The sequence below is a fragment of the Phallusia mammillata genome, chromosome 2, assembly GCF_965637545.1.
Source record: "Phallusia mammillata chromosome 2, kaPhaMamm4.hap1.1, whole genome shotgun sequence".
NCBI lineage: Eukaryota > Metazoa > Chordata > Ascidiacea > Phlebobranchia > Ascidiidae > Phallusia > Phallusia mammillata.
Genome location: NC_137253.1, coordinates 19,466,007 through 19,486,964, shown reverse-complemented (window position 1 = coordinate 19,486,964; position 20,958 = coordinate 19,466,007). Strand labels below are relative to the sequence as shown.

At 38.3% G+C, this 20,958-nt stretch overlaps 1 protein-coding gene across 1 annotated transcript; it reads left to right on the top strand.

Annotated features, from left to right (window-relative positions):
* The first annotated feature begins 7,376 nt into the window (after positions 1-7,376).
* LOC145214183 (sodium/myo-inositol cotransporter-like) lies at positions 7,377-20,889 on the top strand. The gene is made up of 17 exons (XM_080082672.1): positions 7,377-7,512; positions 8,296-8,367; positions 8,750-8,854; positions 8,977-9,036; positions 9,103-9,207; positions 9,276-9,462; positions 10,747-10,833; positions 10,894-11,018; positions 11,076-11,211; positions 12,443-12,547; positions 12,617-12,686; positions 18,397-18,520; positions 18,578-18,706; positions 19,391-19,497; positions 19,561-19,687; positions 19,759-19,876; positions 20,278-20,889. Exons 1-17 carry the CDS (start codon positions 7,390-7,392, stop codon positions 20,508-20,510), a joined length of 2,013 nt encoding a protein of 670 aa, XP_079938798.1. The 5' UTR covers positions 7,377-7,389; the 3' UTR covers positions 20,511-20,889.
* Positions 20,890-20,958: the final 69 nt, after the last annotated feature.

Genomic DNA, 20,958 nt, shown 5'->3' with positions numbered 1-20,958 from the left:
CCAGATCGCAGAAAACTAGCGCATTAATCAGCTCAAAAATATGTAATAATTTGACTCGTTTGCCAGTAGGCTACTTTTCAAATCCAGGCGTCTCTGCGGGCCGCACAACCACAACCTTTAATGAAGGACCGCATGCGGCCCGCGGGCCGCAGGTTGCCCACCCCTGCTCAACCATAGGCTAGGCTACATTGGGCCCTTAATTTACTTTCCTCGGGCAGAGGCGCAGGACCTTTTTATTGGTAAGAACAGAAGTAAACTCTTGGTCAACCACATTGCTGTTGTTAAAGACAGCCGGGTAGGAAAAGTTCGATTCATGGTTTCACCTAAATGACAAACGACCATTAGGCCTACCTCAAACTTTAACCAAGTGTGACTACACGGCCACATAGGCTACCAACACTCGCTGTTGGTTCTGAAGTAACATAGGATATTTTGACCAGCTGTTATGGCTTACAGAATAAACTGCGATAATATTACAAAAGATTTAAATTACATTTAAAAATGCTTTCTGTAATTGAACAGTTTGCATCATCAATGTAAAATATAACCTTCACAACATTGTTATATTGTAGGCCTACGAGTAAATAAAACATGCTAAAAAAGATGAATGGAGTACAAAAGTGAAGGAAACTAGATTTATAAACAAGCAAAAAATGTCAACTTTTAGATTTTAGATCGGTCAACTCATTGCATGATCACTTGCTGTAGGTAATAAGACTATAGCCTGTAAGGTTAGTCTTTTTTTACATTGTTGCCCATGTTATCATACATTTTCTATGCACTGGCCAAGGCACTCAATGCAACCGGTAACTTCAAAAAATTTTGACAAGGCGAGACAAGTAATAACACCGTCTTTTTGTAAGGCAAAAAAATTTGTCTGTTTGGAAACATCACCACGCAGTGATTTAAGGCCAACAATAAAGTCGTCCAGAACCACTTTACACTCCGAATTTTCGAGAAACAAATCGGGCCCGCTCGTAACGACGCTAAGTGCAGCCAAAAAAGCTTCAGCCTGGTTGATTTTTGCCGCACGAAGGTTTGCTTCGGAGGTCTGTCCTTCATTCTTTCCCAAAACTTGACCTTTTCCGTACAAAGCCAAGAATCTCACGTACGAGTGGTTGTTTGCGTCGATATTATCACACATGGCTAATACGTCGTCGAACTTTTCCATCGCGTGATCGTAAAATCCGATGTTCATCAAGGTATATCCTACTTCCAAGACGCAAAGTGCAAACTCTCTGTCAAATTGCTTAGTTTCTTCGACATGCTTTTGCCGAAGTTGAAGAGCCTTTTGGCCATAGGAAAATGCTTGCAGAAAGCTGCCGGTTTTGCGAAGACTTTCGCTAATGAGTCTGTTACAGTAGCAGATTTCATCTTTGTACATTATTGCACTTATTTTTACACACCATATTTTGGCCTCGTTTAAGCTTGCAATGGCAGTCCCATACTGCTTGTTTGCCAGATGACACTTACCGATGTATATTCGATTTAACATAAACAAAGTTATGTTGTTGTCATCGCACAACACTTGCATGTTTTCAACCTCTGTTAAAAACTTTAGAGCTTCATCTTGCTGTCCGACCTCTGTTAGACAAAATCCTAAAGATTGGCGACAACGGGCAATATCATCATGACTGTTAAGAACCAGGCTGTAAGGAATGTCGCTTTCAGAATCATACAAAGGCGGACTCAAACGCATATCTAGTTCTTCTCTGAAGAGTTTCAACGCCTCAGAAAACCTCCCATGATGGGACAGTATTGTGGCAATTCCACTAGTCAAACACAACTTGATTGTTTCATTTGTCTCAACAGATCGAATATTGATTAACGTTTGTGTTTCTTTGTCTAAATAGTTTTGAGCCTCTGTTTCATTACCAATGGTTCGCAACACTAATCTCACCATTTTTAGATGATCACAAATAGACATGTCCAAAGGTTCATTTAAACAAGTTTGCTTCACAAGCTCGTAACGTGTTTGGGCGTATGTCAAAGCATCACTGTGTTGCTGGAACGTCAAACAGATGTCAAAAAGTATGTTGTAAAGGTCAGACTTCCTCCAGACATTTTCACATTGTCCTGCAAATTTCTCGTAAAGTTGTCTTCCTTGGGCCCAATGAAGTAGTGCCTCATTTTTTTGTCCTAATTTAAAAAACATTTCCGATATTCGACATATCAATTCAGGCTCCATAAACTCCTCTACATCAGAAGAAAACCCTTGCAAAAGCTGCAACATATTCTCTCTTAAGGCACGGTCATCGCTGTAGCGTCCAAGCCCACGCAAACACAAGGATTTGGCTTCAAACGCTTGAAACGCCCAAGGTTGTAAACTGTTCGTTTCGTTTAAACCAGATTTTTCTATGACGTTTTCAACTATAGCCAGAGCGTCTTCGGCTCTTCGCTTGCGTATCAAACACCCGGTAAGCCTTCTGTTTACTTCATCGTTTGTCTGTTGAAGATCAAATAGAAAATCCCGCAGCCAAGCCATATTGGAGCCTTCCATGTTTTTGCAGCATTCCTCGGTAGCCCTGATTTCGTCTAACGCTTCCATATACACCAAATACGTCTGATGATAGTTTGCACAGCTGATTGCGGCCAAACAGTTTCCGAGATTCACCAGAACTTTTGCATGAAAAAACGGATCGTTGTGTTGCAATGCACAAACAAATTCACTCATCGCTTGTGAAAATAACTGAAGGTCAAGAAAACACTCACCGAGTTGAAAATGATAAATAAATGTGTCTTTCATAACAACTTCATGTGTGCTTTTCCACGTTTCGCATTGCCTTAATGCCTCTTTGCGATTCCGCATGGCGATGTAGGCCTTTACTAAGCCATGATTGAGGTTGTTTGTTTCTTTACCAATGTTTTGGGAGGCGTTTAGGGATGAAAGGTTGACATCGATAGCTCTCTGATACATTCCGAATGCCATGCACACATTATAATTGTAGTCCAAACCTAAACGTTTAACATAGTGGAAATGGGCATAATCATTTTCGTCATCAGCATCTTCCTCTTCCAAATCCCCATCATCATTTTCACCATCTGTCTCAACATGATTTTCATCTTCACCGTCGTCTACTTCCGTTTGATCATCATTGTAGGATTCAAAGTCATCTTCCATAAACACTTTGTCTGTACCTGCGACAAGGTACAACAGTTTAGCTGCTTCAAAAAATTCCACGACGGATTCTTCACCCAAGTGTTCAATGATCGACGATACAAATGTATACCGTTCCTTAAGTATGTCGCTCTTTATAATATCTCCTCTACTCTGGTTTTCGCTATACACACGGAGCCTGATCTCGCACGACAGTGCCACTGCATGTTTCCAATCCCTCAAGTCGTCGCCCGTAACATCAGAATGATTTGTTTTAAACTGACTGCATTGTGACAACCTGTCAATGACGTCAAAAGACGATTTAACCGGGAGTTTGTAAACACGAGCTAGCGCAGACAGCAAAACAGTTGTTGTTCTATAGAGAAGCTCTTTCACATTAGTGACATTTTCATCAATCAAATGAGAAACACGCTCGGCCACATTAAAGTATTGGATGTCCGCTTGTAAAATGCTAAACATCTGTTTAGATAGTGGTGATTCGAAAATATGGCTAAAAACTTTATTTTCAAACTCTTTATATAGTGAAATGTCACCGTAAACTAAACATGTTTTCGTCAAAATGTCACCCATGTGATAGCCGTGGTTAAGCTCGTCCTCTTTTGTCAAAAGTTCTATCATCATATCCAGTGGCCTAATAAGTTCGAGTCCAGGCCTGCCAAGCGCCCACTTGGACGAGTGGATCTTATAACTGTCGAAAGAGATTCCATGAGGAGTGTATTTATCATAAAACCAGTTTTCGCCATCCGGACTGGAGTCATTAATACCAGGAATAGAAACGCTGGTTAGGACCGTTTCTCCCATGTTAACAATTACAACCAAAAATACAACGGCAAGCCAACGAAAGTATTCCATTATGTTGTCAAACTGAACATGCCTTTGTATTTCTTCTTCCAAAAGGAAAACGTGTTCAAAGTCTGAATACGGGGTTATTTCTTTTCTGGCAATGGATCCCATTCCGACCAATGCGAATTTACACGGCGGATTTCCCAGGATGTTAACGCATCGATGCATCAAGTCACGCATCAACGCTTTGTAGCTATTGGTTATGGATTCTTGGGCTCCAATTATAGCCTTGATTGTCTTTGCTTTGTCACCTCGAATTGACTGAAGTGTGTCAAACAGGTCAGATAAATTCCTCATTTCCTTTGCCTTTTCCTTACATGCTGCCGCTTCGGCTACTAAATCGGCACCTTTCTCTACTGCCCCAGCTCTTAATAAAAGTTCAGAACATACTAACCGTAGTGCAGACTTAGCTTGGTCACAGCCCCTGGCGACGGAGGCATTTAACAAGGCACAGCTTTGTATTACATTTAGTCTCATTTGGAATTTGTCGATTTTGCTTTGGGACATTTCCCAATACCGAATTCCCAGACGCTTCATAACTTCTGCTGAACGTTTGGTATCTTTCTCCCGGCCAGATTTGTAGCAACATGATTTTAAATCGTTAACTAACTTTTCTTCCTCCAGCAGTTCCATTAGTACATAACATGAGTATGGACTATAGAAAGGGCTAAAATCTAAAAAATGACACTAATCAACAGATAGCGACACGGAGTTTGTAGTAAGTAATTACCATAAAGCTGTTAAAAAAGCAATATTCGTTTGTACGTTATGCCTGACTTAACAGAATAACATTAAATACAACAGAGCGCTGCAAAAAGATACATAACTAGCCTAGCCTGTATACATCTACATTAAGCTCATACATCTACATTAACCAGTGTGCAATACCCCAAATTTGTCATACATTTCACTGCCGCTGAAAAGAAACACTAACCGAAATACAGCAGACGAAACAGTCACACAAAGCACTCGAAAATGTTGGGAGAAATGTTTATGTTTGTTTTGTGCGTAAACATCTCTTTCGGCACCCGCGCAAAGCAAAGACTCTGGGTTTTTGTTGAGCATCAATAGTTGCTTTGTTAGATAGCTCTGGCTGGTTAATAAGTTGTCATGAAATTGATAGGCATTCCGGGGTGTGCAGGGTGCCCGATACATATCGACACAAGAATTTACTGAGTATTACCTTTGCGGTTTCCTTTTTTGTCCCAATATTTTTTCCAAAGCTGTACTTCCATAAGTACTTCCATTTGTAGAAAACTTGCCCCATAAGATGGTGTATTTTGTAGTTTTCTATAACTGGGTGTAAATTACCTACTATAGGTACCACTTTTTTTCCATCTATTGCAAACATACAATTTAAGTTATGCGTTGAAAAAGAAAACAGATGTAATCTTTGCCGTTAAAGTCGGTTAGTGTGCTTTAGCAAAATGTTGAACTTTTTTGTGTATGTTTGCAAACACCATTTTATCATTTCAGGATGCTGAATTTACCTTGTAAATATGGCTACCTCCAAGTGCAATTCAACATTATTTGCAGACATGTTGCGTCAACACTTTTTAACGCAAATGTTTATTTATTTATATTTATGAAAATATTTGAAGCAAATTACATTATGTTATGTTCCGGAAAATGAGTGAAATGCAATAAAAGACATTGCAGGCTATAGTTGAAGCACACGGTGTGTTAAAGCTATGTGTAGCAATGGTAGGGTGGCACAGTGAGTCGTTTTATGGTCAGACAAGGAACTTAATTGAGTTGAGTTGAGACGATCGAAGAAAGTTAGATTACTTGGGATTTTTGTAGAGGAAATTGGTAGCAATGTTCCGCCATAGCGGGCCGACATACCCCGCGCACCACCTATTAGGTAAACTTGCGCAAAAGTCTGTTTATAGTCTGCTTTATGTGTTAGTGCCAGGCACCACAGTTTTTTTACAGCGGCCGGATAATTTTATTAATCACTCGCGTGGACCGCATGGCTTTACAAGCCCTGACGCAGCCCTTCCAAAACTAAAACTCGCGAGGCAGTTTTGACCGGAACGGCGTATGTCTTTTCGTGATCTGATTTGTATTCAGATGGCGCTGCTATTAAATTGTAAAATTATGAAGAATGTATGTGTCTCATCTATTAACTAATGCTCGTTTATTCTGTCAAAAGTAACCAAAGAAGACAATTTTTTGCGCACAAATAGATAGCACAAAAAAAACTTGTGCAACAACCAATTTCAACTCTGTTTTGCATCACAACGCATATCAACGACACAATTTCGGGTAACATAAACCAAATACCCACACTGTTATTTATGTTGGGTAGTGGCTACCCAAAAGTTTGGGCACTTAAGTTAAGAAACCCCGAAAATTGCGTTGGGTTGTGGGTGCCCAATTTTGTTGGGTAGTAAGTTGTTTGGCCTGATTTGGGTATACTAGTTTACCCGATTAACGTTGGGTACCGAAACCCATGTTTTGTTGGGCACTCATGTTGGGCAAAATTATGTTTACCCAAACAAGCAAACAACTATTTTTGGGTACCTCAAATTGGGTACAATCATATGTGCCCAATTGAGTAAAGCACTAGATAAATAAAAAAAAACTATAATTGTATTTGGAAAAGAAGGAACAGCCACAAAAATAGAACAGGAAATGTATGTGGCAAGACAGTAACTCAACGAAACAACTGATGCATGATACAGGTAACAGTACCAGTATAGTATTACAGTAAGGACATTGAAAACATTATCTGTTTGAGAGTACCAGTAATATCACAGTAAGGACATCAGAAACATTTGCTGATCGAGAGTACCAGTAATATCACAGTAAGAACATTGAAAACATTTGCTGTTTGAGAGTACCAGTAATATCACAGTATGAACATTGAAAACATTTGCTGTTTGAGAGTACCAGTAATATCATGCATGATACAATGTTGTACTGTTCCGAAAGTATTGCGGCAAAAGATTTAAACTTACTGGGACGAACTAGCTTACTTCAATGGAAAGTTATTGGTACAAATTGACTGTTTTATCGGCAAAAGTTTCCCAGTTTTGACTTTTGAAAATATTAAAACACTCTATACCTAAACACTACAAAATGTTTGCAAAAACTGCTCGAGGTAAAAAACATTGTGTGACAAAAACATTTGCACTCATAAATGTTTGGACTTAAAATTTATGCTTTCACAGAAAAAAACATATCTGCAAAATAACTGTCCAACTAAACTTGTGGGCCAACGTAATAAACAAAATCAACAGTTATCGCAAAATGAAATCGTTTTACCGCTATGTAGCAGCAGAGAAACACAATTTTTATGAAATGCCCTTTTAAGCAAGTAGTAACGACCTCTTGTTTAACAAGGAGTTACGACCGTGCTAGCTGAACTGTTCCTATCTGGAAATCCAAGCATTTTTTACATAGTTTAACTTCAGTGAACAAGTATGACTACAACAGGAGTATATGAAACCACTTCGTCTTCGTATGGAACACCAGCTCGCCTTGAAACATGGGACATAGTAACTATTGTGTTATATTTCGTACTGGTGGTTGGCGTTGGACTTTTCGTAAGTAGTTCGGTTAAAGCTTTAAGCGAAGGTGTTTACTCGTAATATACTGACCGTATATACTGTTTTGGTGAGACTTCGGTCTCGACCAGAAATTTTACCGGAACGTAACTTCTTGATATTGGCTAATATGAAATCAAGACCTAAATTTTTACAACCCCCTAAATAACATGTCATCAATTTAGTCTCAAGAAATCATGCGCCAAGTTGTCGGCAAAACATTCATAATTTTCTTAACTAATGAATTGTAGTGTATTGAAATGTAGTAAACCAGTCCACTTGCGCTAAACATACAATTCAAGCCAAAATACCGATTATAACTGATATTTTAGTTCGTCCAGGTTCAGCTGACGATATTTGGATTTTAGGCCTTTTCGGTACCGGTCAAAACGTTTTAAGACAGGTTTCATGTATATTTAGTTCTACAGATAATTTTGTTGCCTCTGCACGCGGGTTTACAAGCTTTACAACCAACATGTAAAACACGATTTCTATTATATTTGTTTGCTGGAATCGAGAGTCCCAAAGCTATTATGCGGACTTATAATATTTGTTCGGCAAACACCAATTTTGGTATTCTTCTCGTTGCATAATACAAACGGACTTTGCATTAGGCAAACATTTCGGTCGCGAACAAAGAATAGCTCAAACGCTATTTCGTAATTTACCCGATCTATACCCAAAGCCAAGCTTTCGCATTATATCGGTATTTTATTTAATTATGGGTAATTATTAAATCGATCGGTGGTAATTTTAATACTTTATTCGTGGTATTATTTTTAGGCAATGTGTCGGTCGAACAGAGGAACTGTCAGCGGTTACTTTTTGGCTGGACGATCAATGATTTGGTTGCCGGTAACTATGCCCAAATTAAAAAAAAATCAAGCGCTAAAGTTGCTAGAACAATGACGTACACGAGAAATATGAAACTTCACACACTTTACTAGACATTTCTCTACTAAACATGATATGTCACATTGTACGGGTAGATTTGGTACTCGAGCAGTGACATTTCGGAGGGCGTTTTGTTTAACTGATAAGCGAAGCAATATGTGCTGCTAACCTATTTCGATCAAAGTTTGTTTGGGCAGTTTATAAACCTAACTAACTAACGCAAAACATTTCGCACAAGAAGAGCGTAACATCAATTTAAATTAGTAAATTATTTTGATTTCGATGAACAAACATCTTAACAGTGCATTTGATAGTGAAACGCTAATGTGTTTGCCCTTTGCAGGTTGGTGCTTCTCTTTTCGTAAGCAATATTGGAAGTGAACATTTTATTGGTCTCGCCGGTTCTGGAGCGGCGATTGGAATTGCAGTGGGGGCTTGGGAACTCAATGTATGCGTCAAACCGTGTGCAATAATTTCTTGTTTGGTTTTGAGAGATCAAACTAGATTTGTGTTTGTACTTTTTTGGGAAGATAAGATATTTTTGCATTTGATGGTTTTGCTTTATTACAGGCTCTAATTGTTTTGCAAATGCTCGGCTTTTTGTTTGTTCCGGTATACATCACGTCAGGGGTAAGTGTTTAACTTGAAATTACAAATTTAACAATATAGCTGCTTGATGTGTTCACACTGTTTCAGGTAGTAACAATGCCAGAGTATTTGTCAAAGCGCTTTGGTGGAAAACGATTGCGGGTTTTTGTTGCAATTCTGTCTTTGGTGCTGTATATTTTTACAAAAGTGTCGGTAAGTTTAACATTAACGCGGTTACTTTTGTGCGTATGTTTAACTGCGTCAAAACTTTTTCATTGCAGGTTAACCTCTATTCTGGGGGATTGTTCATTCAACAATCGCTTGGATGGAATTTGTACGTCTCGATGATCGGATTGATTTTAATAACTGCCGTACTTACCATAACCGGTGGTTTGGCTGCTGTTATTTACACCGATACCCTGCAAGCAGTGCTGATGATCGTTGGTGCAGCGACGCTAACTGCATTAAGTCAGTAATACACAATTTGTTAATATTGTTTACATGTAACTGCCGATATTTATCTAGAAAGCCGCCTCACATCGCGGACGCAAAACAAACTAAAACTATTCTATTTTAACCCACGCATGAATTAGGTGTTGCTTGTTCTTTAGGACAAATAAAAGTAAACACGTTTGTGTTAGTTGCCATTAACGTCCGGTTCCAGTTTTTCCCGGATCTTCCTGATATATCAGGAGTGCACAAACTGTAGCCGTACGGCGCATTCGGCCGTGGAAACAAATTTATGCGGACGTGAACATGTACATTAAAGTATGAAAGTCGGCTGTGTATTAAAAATATATAAAACTCTTTTGGTATCTTAAAAACTGTTTTTTAATGGATGTTAGAGATGGATGTCAAATCCTTATAATCATATGCATCAGACATTACAATATTTGTGTACAAACAATGCAAAATACACATGCGCCATAAACACTTAAGTCTGATCGTCGAATCGTTATTAAGTTAGAGATCAACCTGGAGTTTTAGGCACATGCATGAGATATTATGAGATAAATCCTATTTATTTCCTTACAAAATACAATTTCTGTAATTTATAATACATTTTGCGATATTGAAACATTTATAACAGTGGTTCTCAAACTGGGGTCCGCGGTCCCTCAGGGGTCCGCCACGCGTTTTCAGGGGGACCGCGAGGAGCTTAAAGTATTTGTTCTATCTTATGTAATACGAGATCTTGCGAGTGTGTAAGCAAAAATCAGATAGCAAAACGAGTTTTCTATGACAAGAAGTGGTTCATTACTTCATTTTCAAGCAACAAACAGAGGCGATTGTTCGCGCACTATATTGTTTAGTCTTGTTTGTGACGTAATAAATTGCCTTTGAAACAATTCCACAAATAGTGATCTTACGAAACTAAACTAAATTCAATCTGTATGTTGTTGTGGAAATGCTTTCGAAAGGAATACATAAACTTGGAAACGGGACACTTTTATTTTGCCAAGGTGTTTTAAATTTTATGAATATATTTAGCTTGGAACCCGAGTGCTAAAAAAATGGCAGAGGGACCGTGTATACGACAAAACAAAGTAATTTTAGGCGACTCGCGGTATTATTGGTGGGGAGTCAACTGAGTAACTGTGCACTGCGGTTATATTCGCATGTTACACGACAATTAACAATATAAAGATGGACATGGTCAAGCCTAAGTCAAGTTTTACTTTGCTAGGTGCCATTTTTTCAGTTACGTTCATGTGAAGCAATCGTATGCAGACAATTTATCTTGTCATACAGGTTTCATTGAAGTTGGTGGTTATGACGCAATGAAAGAAAAGTATATGGAGGCGATACCGAGTTCAACATTAAATGGCGAAACACCAGGTAACATGAAACGAAAATCAGCATCAATACCGGCAACAACTTAATAATTAATCTACCAAGGATGTGGACTTCCACTTAACGATTCGTTTATAATGCTTCGCGAACCAACCGACCCCGATGTACCGTGGCCTGGATTCTTGTTTGGACAAACACCGGCATCGATTTGGTATTGGTGTGCTGATCAGGTATGTGAAGGTTTTCTGCAATGTTTCACAGAAATTAAGAGTTTTGCTTTAACATAGGTGATCGTCCAACGTGCTCTTGCTGCAAAAAGCCTCTCTCATGCCAAGGGGTCTACTATACTTGCTGGGTTTATAAAAGTCTTGCCGCTTTTTTTGATGGTAATGCCTGGTTTGATAAGCAGGATTCTTTACACAGGTAATACTGATAAATAGTAAAGTACTAAAACTTCGCATTTTTGTCCATTCTTTAATCTTTTGGACGTTTCGATATTGCGTCCGCAACGGCTTTTAGGCAGTAAAACAAAACCGGTAACACAAAAAAGGGCCCACAAAAACAAAAACAATAATAAGTACGATGAATGGAAATGTCAGATTTAGTTTTACATACAACCACCGAAACGGTCCCCCAAATTTCTCCAGCGGTTTCCCAAATAAGCAAATATGGCTATTTTTGGTATTTAAATGAAACACTTGCGGTCTCTTAAAACTACTTAGCGGTCACCCAAACCAAACCTTAAAAAAACCCTGCATACAACGATAAAAGGCAACGTCATAAAAAAGCAACTAACAAACACAAAAAGCGAACCTTAACGTTTATCAACACTGTTAAACATTTAAAACTATTGTGTTGACATTTGGCATTTAACTAAAACTGTCTGAATGGATTTGCGGGACTGAAAAATCTTTTACCGACCAGCATACGCGTCAGGCTTTTTGTACGCCGATTGTCAGAGAAAAGGTTGCGCACCTTGTCCGGATCGTACTTCATGTTCACTTGCCCGGCGCTATTCTACATATGATGAGAACTTTTATTGAGCGATTGAATGTGATGCCAACCAGGGATGGTGCCGGGCCGCGTAGAAATAAAAGATCTTCTGGGTATGGTCGACGGCATATTTTTTTGCAAGAGAGGGCAAATTTTGACACATATTTACGATATATAGGCATAAATTATGTAGGCCTACGGTATAATGAAAACCTGAAACATTCTACAATGTAAAAAATCACACGTCAATCACGCGTACCATTTTGTGTTCTTAAAATACAGTAAAACGGCAGAGGTTGTAGAAAACACCAAACGTAAGTAAGGCAGACATCGTTAAACCCGCTTATTTATACGTTTTCTGACTTTCTATCTTTTAATTGGAGCAAGATACTTTTACATTTATCATTTTTTGACAAAATTTGTCAAATTTTAGGTAGCCTACCTCAAAATTCCAAGTGGGAAAGAGTGCCCCCGCTTGCCCCTACGGGCCGGCGCCCAAGTGGTAACTAATAAGTTTGTAAATTTGCTTGAACGTTTGTTGTTCTCTTCGCAAGACAATCCGTTCGCCCCCCGCAAATAGTTTGCCAAGTATCCTGACATAGGCGTACTGCTATAACCGCATAGGTTCGCAAACCACGAAGTAACGTTGTTTGTTTTGCAGACGAAGTGGCCTGTGTGGACCCAGATCTATGCCGTGCGGTTTGTGAAAGCACCTCCTGCACAAACATTGCTTTTCCTCGTCTTGTGCTTGGAGTTATGCCAGTGGGTAGGTGTAATGGTAAACAACCCTTTTCATACGACGGAAAACAATTCTAATTTTGAAATGATGTGTTAGGCGCTCGAGGATTGATGATGTCGGTGATGATTGCCGCGCTAATGAGTGACTTGGATTCCATTTTTAACAGGTACCAGAATGATTCCGAAATTTTGTAAACAAAACGTGTTAGTGCTTTTTGTCACTTGGCTCGTGTGTGTGTTAGTACATTTTGTCTCTGGGACCATTTGTCACTGGGCTCGTGTAGGTCCATACTTTTGTGGAAATGAAAGGGTTGATAAAAACAGCCTATTAAAAAAGAATATGCGGATTTTACAAACAAAAAAAAAATTTTTGGCACTTTGTTATGGAATAAATATAAAATAATAAAAGTCTTTATCTCTACATATCTATCTCAGGGGCGGCTCGTGCGAGGGGGCTGCGGAGCTGCAGCACCCCCAGTATTTTTACTTGACATTTCTATTCCAAGTTGTTATACAAAACAATCTTTACATATAGTTTTTATGTTTGATCAGTGTATACTAAGAATAACTTTTATGGCATTAATCGGCATTTTATTAAAATAAAATTAATAAAAATTATGTATTATTAAAAAAAAATTGTTTAAAAATAAGTTATCTATGGCGGAGCTGCAGCTCCAGTTTCGTGACGTTTCATGACGTTTTTAGTTGTGCGCATGCGCACTTGGAAAAGCTACATGCCGGGCGAAATGGTAGAACTACTAACACTGAGCTTGGGCTGGCCCCCGCTCTGGGAATTTCTGGTAGATGGCGCTAAAGAGCATAGGCGTTTATGGTGCTGACTCAGCAATTATTCTTACCATAAACCCAAACTGCTGTAACAGCACCATAAACGCCTATGCTCCTTAGCGCCACCTACCAGAAATTCCCAGAGCGGGGGCCAGCCCAAGCTCAGTGTTAGTAGCTCTACCGGGCGAAATAGGCGAGAGGGGGCTGTGGCTCGCGCAGCCCCTCCCGTGACGTAGCGCTATAGTTGTGTTGTCTACTTCGTGTCAGTGAGCTCCAAAGCCAAACCCGTGTACTGTGTTTTTAAGTTCGACAGTGAGTGCAGTTAAATAATTATTTTGCTATCATTACATTTATTGTTGGACTGTTAGTCGTGACTTTTTAAGATGACTGTAAGTGGGTTTCAGTTTTTACAGTTATCATTGAATTAAATAAGTGTATCTAACACCTTGAAAAAGAAAAAAAAGGTCATCTAACATCTTTAAAAAGCACAATTAACCTTTATAATAAATAACTGAATTAAAAAGATTTATGAAAGTATGGGAAAAACATCTGCTACTCCAATGTTATGCAGGAATAAGCAACAACAAGAAATACTCAGTTTTAGTTCCTAATGCTACCAAAGAAACATTAAATTTGTGACTGTGAAGTTAAATGCCTCACTGAAATTCAGGCAATATCAAATGCAGAACAAACAACTGCAAGCAACAGGAATTTTGAAATGAAGACAAAAAAAGAGTGAAGACAATTTAAAGTGTGGATTTCTTAACACACCATGTGGACAGTATTTGCAACCAAGTGCAATCATGTGTATTGATATAATGGACATGTACTGTTTGTCTAAACAGTAGCCGCTAAATTGCTTCACAAGAAGTGTTTCTTAAGAATGAACATTCTACAGACAAGATAGTAGTGACACCAAGCACATCCTATTGTTGACAAAGAAAAGCTAGTTACTCAAATGAAAATGTTTCTGTAGATCTGATGTTCATGATTACTTTGAAAATAATTAATCTAGAGATGATGTTTTGACAAGTTAAATTACTAGGATGAAAAATCCTTTTTGCTGTTTCCATGATTCCTTCAAAGGCAAAACAGCTCTTTTTAACACTGAAAAAGATGCCAATTTTTCTGAGGAACACCAATATTTCCAAAAGACCTGCACTTGCAGTGCTAGTACTAAATAGAAAAACAGTTTCTTAGTTAGTAAGTAAGTAATTTATTTTTGCGCTGTTTAAGCGGCAGGGTGGCGAACGACCCTAAGGTCACCTTGTCAGCCACTTAGTTATCATTTGGGATTAAGGAAGAAGCTATATCAATTATCATACCCAAACTATAACTTCATGATTCATTTTGGTTGGAAAAGCACAAGATTTAATAACATGGTTTAAATTTAAGTGAGAGTGTTGTAAATTTTAAAGCTTGAAGGCGTTTTACACTTAAAAAAGGAAGTTATAAGCTATTTGCCAGCAAACAGCAATTATAGCAGTTAAGAAACTAAAATACAATTAATAGTCTGTACACAAAAATTCAAGAAAGATGTTTAAATGAACAAGTTCTGAAACGTAATGTGGTTGTTAAATTTGTTAGTTATGATACCAATAAAAAGCTGTATGGCTAGTTTTTTTGTGTGACAATAATCTGTGAAGTGTCATAGAATATGTTGAAAACGCTGACTGACTAAATTTACTTAAATGAAACATGACAATTTGTGTTGTCGAACTGAAATACTTCGACCTTTCTCGACTCATTTATATCTCTTTTTTCTATTAATTCTTTTTCTATATTCCTGTTGTGTTTTACCGTATTTACAACCACTTCGTTTCGAAGCTGTGCCACGTGTGTTTTTGTTTTTCACATTATTACTGAACGTTATTGTGTTTGGCCCGTCGCTGTGCAAGTAAACAAAATACACAAATGATGCCGTCTGCTCTTTACACTCGTGTACATTATTGCGTAACAAAATTACGTCACAATGGAGTTGCTAATTAAGATTTGTATTACTTGTTTTTCTACACAAAACAAATGGCTAGACAACTAGAAATTTAGCTTTTCAATATATTGCCAACTTACATATGTTCAGTAAAGGCACGAGCCGCCACTGATCTATCTACTTTTTGACAAAAGTTCGGCGACCTATCGTTCGCAGGCTTGACCTGGTGGGCCAAGCAAAATTATTTTACCCGCAGATGTTTCCATGAAGTGTCTGCCTTCCAAAAAAATGCTTTATGAATGAGAACAAAGCGTTTGTTTGCTAAGCTTGTCTGTGCGCTTGTGTGGATAATGGTTCTTGTTTCATCGCAATCTTTATTCCGGGGAACAAACTCCGCGCACCTGATTGACAATGTCCCCAGTGCTCTTGGTTACACGAAAGTTGCATTTTAAGTTTTGCCGCCTAAAGTCCGGTTTATGGTTAAATGTAGGCTATGGCAGGAGGAAAGAAGTCCACAGTAGTTAATACAAAATGACCGAATTTTTATCCAATATTTTGAAAAGTCGACAAAACGTAACTGAATAACGATGTAATCTAGTCACAGTACGCTAGATCAGGGGTCACTAAACTTTTTTGACAGCGGGCCGGATAAGTTAAAAATTATTCGCGAGGGCCGCATAGTTAACAAGTCTTAACGTAGTCTTTCCAAACTCGTCCCGAGAGGCGATTTTCATCGTATCGCTAAGATGTCTTTCTACAATACTATTCAAAGTGTGATGATGCGACTGTTGATTTTTAAAGTTAGTCTTATCTTCCGAACATTGTTCCTATATTACGTCATAATTAAGTAATCAAAAAAATACAATTGTTCCCGAACAATTAAACTTGTAGTCTTGTATGTTATGTAACAAACTGACCTTGGATCAATCCAGGGCCTTGTAATCCTATGAGGTAGAATTAATTCCACATGTCGTTGCAGCAAAACTTTCGCAGGGATTAAATTAATTTTTGAATGTTGCAAAGTTCTAAGTATGATTTGGCAAACCAAAATATAGGGCTGTAGTTTGGTGACCCCTGCGCTAGATTCTAGAGTTTTAACTACATATTTAACAGCAAGGGGAACGGAATTGAACGTGAAAAGTTAGTACGGCCTAGTGCTACTGCGCTGATACATTTTGACCCGCTGCATGCTATGCACGAAATCCTGCTGACGACTGGTTTTGATAATTACGGTACAAACCTCACTTGCAAAGATATTGGAAAGCGAAGTTATTATTATTACCACTTCGACGTAATTTGTGGCACATTGCGTTTTATAGGTTGCTTGCCCCTGTTGTACGTTCTGTAGGTTTGCCTTTAGTAACTAATGCACATAGTGATATATGCCAGGGGTGTGCAACCTGCGGCCCGCGGGCCAAATGCGGCCCGTTGATAAAGTTCGTGCGGCCCGCGGAGACGCTGTAATTTTCTAATTTACTGGCAAAAGAGTCCAATTATCATATATTTTTGAGCACATTGGTGCGCCCGGTGGCATTTCTATGCGACCTGGCAATAATGCGACTATAAATAAATGCGAATTTTACTTGTTAACTCAATATAAGCATATTTGGTATGAAACAAATTAAAATCAGCTTGCGGTGCGGCCCGCGATCTGATCATGGTAATTGTATTTGGCCCCACGGTGAAAAAGGTTGCACACCCCTGATATATGCTATTCCAGTGATTTTTACTCTGTAGGTCGCGACCCCGTTCGCTCTTGAACTGGGGTTCGCGAAGGCTTTTGATAAACAATAAAAAAAGAAAATATTTATCAGCAATAACAAGTTTAGCATTACAAGCAAAAAATAGCAATCCATAGAATTTACTTATAGGTTATATTTTTTAGTTCGTCGATCCTGGCCTATTATAGGGCCGCGTAAAAATACAACTTCGTTTATGACCATTACAATAAAATATAAATGCTTTGTTGCATTACTTGACAGAAGATAATTGGCTCACACCAACGAAATTGCCGCTGCTCGGTGTGCACAAAGGACCAATAAAACTGATACTAAGACAGGATGTAACATGTAACAAGAATGCGTATTAATCGTGTCAGTGTGATACGGCAGGTTGAATGCAAAAGAACTAGCAAGTTCAGACCTTTTTCGCCTTAACTCGTCAGTGACATATGAGATCAATAAAACGTTGTACGGCGACTTACACATCGGTGAAGCTATCGTAACCAAAGGTGTCATATGCACACTCCCTCCCTTTTTTCACGTTTTTCATTAACATTTCAAACGTGTCAGCCAATAACCTAACGCGACAGCTTATCGAGACATAAAGTAGGTAGAGCTACTAACACCATAACGCAAATGACAACCAAAGTCGATTAGGGGGCGTAAAGAGCTGAATTTTTTATTTAGCGGCTATAAATATGGGTTGGTTTGGGAAATAAATTTTTTAAATTTTTACATTAGTAACTAATTGTTGGGTTAGTTTTATTGAATTTAAAGTGCTAATACCTTACCCCGACCCTAATAGCCCTAACTGTGAGCATTTTTGGAGATATAACCAAATCGACTTTGGTTGTCATTTGCGTTATGGTGTTAGTAGCTCTACCCATAAAGTACGATTTTATGCATTCGTTGGTTATTTACGATTACACTTGAAAGTTTCTGAATAAAGTCGAACAAATACCCGCTTTTCCATGCTCAGTTTTGACTATTTGCTTTCTGTGCATCTCACCACAAATTGCAAGATAAAATACTTCTAGTAAATGTTCACCACTTTGGTGCCAAAACCAAACACAATTGTACACACTTTTTTCATAACGGTCGAAATTGCGCTTGTCTGTCTGCAGCACAAATATCACATCGAAATAAATTGGCGTCGTCGGTAATGAGGATCGCCCTGTTCACATTTGTTTACAAATATAAAGTCTCACAATTATACACATACGTTACATGATTTCGAAGTTCTCACAAGCACAGTAAATGATTCTAAAAAAAACCCACAAAACACGGTTTTGGAACTGCTGCTATAAGTTAAAGGAAATACCTTTTAGTTTTGCCAAGTTTTACGCGACTTATGAGCACAACCAACGTACGGATTAAGAAAAACAAACAATCTTTGATTACAAAATGAATATATATGTATACACATTACTCTGTTTACAGTTCCAGCACTATTTTTACAATTGACGTGTGGAAACGGGTTATCCGACCTAACTCAACCGTCCGTGAAATGATGATCGTTGGAAGACTTTGGGTTGTTGTCATGGTTTGCCTCAGTATTGCATGGGTATAAATATATGCTTAACCAACTTTTTGTGAGCTACTAAAACGTATTTTGTTACAGGTTCCTGTTATGCTGCTGTTGCAGGATGGTCAGTTATTTTTATCCATTCAGGAAATAAGTGGTTATCTCTCGCCTCCGATTGCAGCAATTTTTCTATTTGGCATGTTTTGGACCAGGGGCAATGAACAGGTGACGCAAAAAAATTTACGTTGCCATTACAGACGTAATTAACTATACAGTAAACCTCGGCAATCCAGATGTTCACCTAAATCGAAAAAAAACGCGAGGGTAATTTTTCTCGACAAAACACCTGTAGCGTACTAGTTTGCAATTATACACACAAGTGCGACGTGCGTAACTTTTCTTAATAAGGTCAGCGTTTAGAGATAACCAAGAAAAACAATACCTTTCCGTTCAATATAAAATAATCACCACGCCAAAAACGTGGTGCAATACCACACAAACGCATTGTTACGGCATACACTTATGACGGCATATAGCATTGCTCAACCTTGGGTTTACTGGTTGTGACAACACCTCGTTCTCGACAATTTACCTAACACAGTGGTTCCCAACCTTTTTTGTCCTGTGCACCCTTTCAGTCGATATTCATATCTAATTACCCCCTACAAATTTAGTTTGCTAAAATATCGTTTACATTAACATTTTAATGTAATTCTTAGAACAGAAATTAAACTCTCGATTATAAGCTCCCCCTCTAATAATCCTCTTTGTACTATATATCATGAACTTTTATTATGACAACCAGTAAGAGATCAATATTGTGATCTACGAAACGTTAGAATTAAGATAAACGACTTTCGACTATTAATACCATCACTATTTCTTCCCATAACAACAACATATGTTTAGGGTGCATTTTGGGGAATGATGGCGGGAATAGTGGTTGGAGTGATACGGATGATTATTGTTTTTGCATTTCAAGGTCAAGCTGGCAGTTGCCTTGAGCCTGACACAAGGTAAGCGATTAGAAAGTTATTTTGCAGTAAAGAGGGTGAATTTTTTCTATTATTGTATTTTAGACCTGATTGGTACCACACTTTGATCGGAAAGGTCCATTTCATGTATTTTGCAATTATTATATTTGTAATCACTTTGGTAGTAGCAGTGGTGGTTAGTCTTCTCACATCTCCACCAACCAAAGATCAAGTACGTAGCTTCAAATATTAGACAACCACTGTAAGGCGCCTGCAAAAATAAAGAAATAATCCTCGCTTCAGATTTGTCGTGCAACCTGGTGGACAAAGCAGTGGTCAAAACCTCGCACAGACAATCTTGAGCAAGAATTAAATTCGGAAGTCAAAGCTAAATCCGATGAAAAAGATGCCGAAAAGAGCGGTAGGGTGACTTGTAAATAATTTCTTATAGTGCCACAATACCACCAACTTATCTCTTTCGTTTGCGACAAGGGTTGTAAGTGTCATCGTTATATAGGTTACTTTGTAGTTTATTCGAAGCCCTGTGCCCAAGGCTAATGCTGTTTTGTGAGATCGTAAATCTGCCCTTTTGTAGAATATAGAATACCCTCAAGCGCTCATAATTCGACTAATATAGGCTACCCTTATTGTTTGACTAAAACTAACTGTTGAAAAAGCATACATGAGCCGTAATATACCACAAATATAAACAACAGTGTAAAATGCGTTGCAAAACACGTTTTATTCCAGTAAGTGTATGAACCGAAACCGGTTTAGTCCGCCATCAATAAATTTTAAATTGCAATAACTGATTGTCTGCAGATGACTCTCTATCGGAGGACGAAGAACGCAGTATATGGAGGAAGGGTTATGATTGGTTTTGTGGATACAACTCTACAGATGTTGAAGTGACAGAACAGGAGAGGATGGATAAACTACACAAAATAACCAGCATAAAACAAAACCCGAACGCAAAGTTGTTGCTCGATGTTCTGCTCGTTTTCGTTTTATCAGCAGCAGTTTATATGTTTGCATACTTTTCTGTCCCAGCTTAATGTGGATTCATTCATATATTATTTTTCATATGTGAGCATGAATGTGCGGCGTAGAGTAGAACTATTACTACACACGCGTAGATCTAAAATCTCAATAAAAACGTAGCAACGTGTCACTATTCCTTGAAAACAATCAATCCACAAAAATATATATTATTTTTACTGTTTTGTATTACGCAACATTGCAGTCACATTTTAATCAGCTAAAATGAAATATTTACTTCAAAATTGCTTTTTGATTACTTGTGACGATTTAATTTAATAGACATGCAACGTGTATTATTCTTGATTTCGCGTAGGCTGTCACTTTTTTCGCAATTCCGCTTGATTTTAATAAATGTGTCATTTAACGCTTTTAGCGAAAAAGTAAGATGTTGGTAATCTGGTGAGTATCTGGGAGAGATAGTTGCAAGTTTCCGCTCTATCTATGCGACAGGATGTTGGTCTG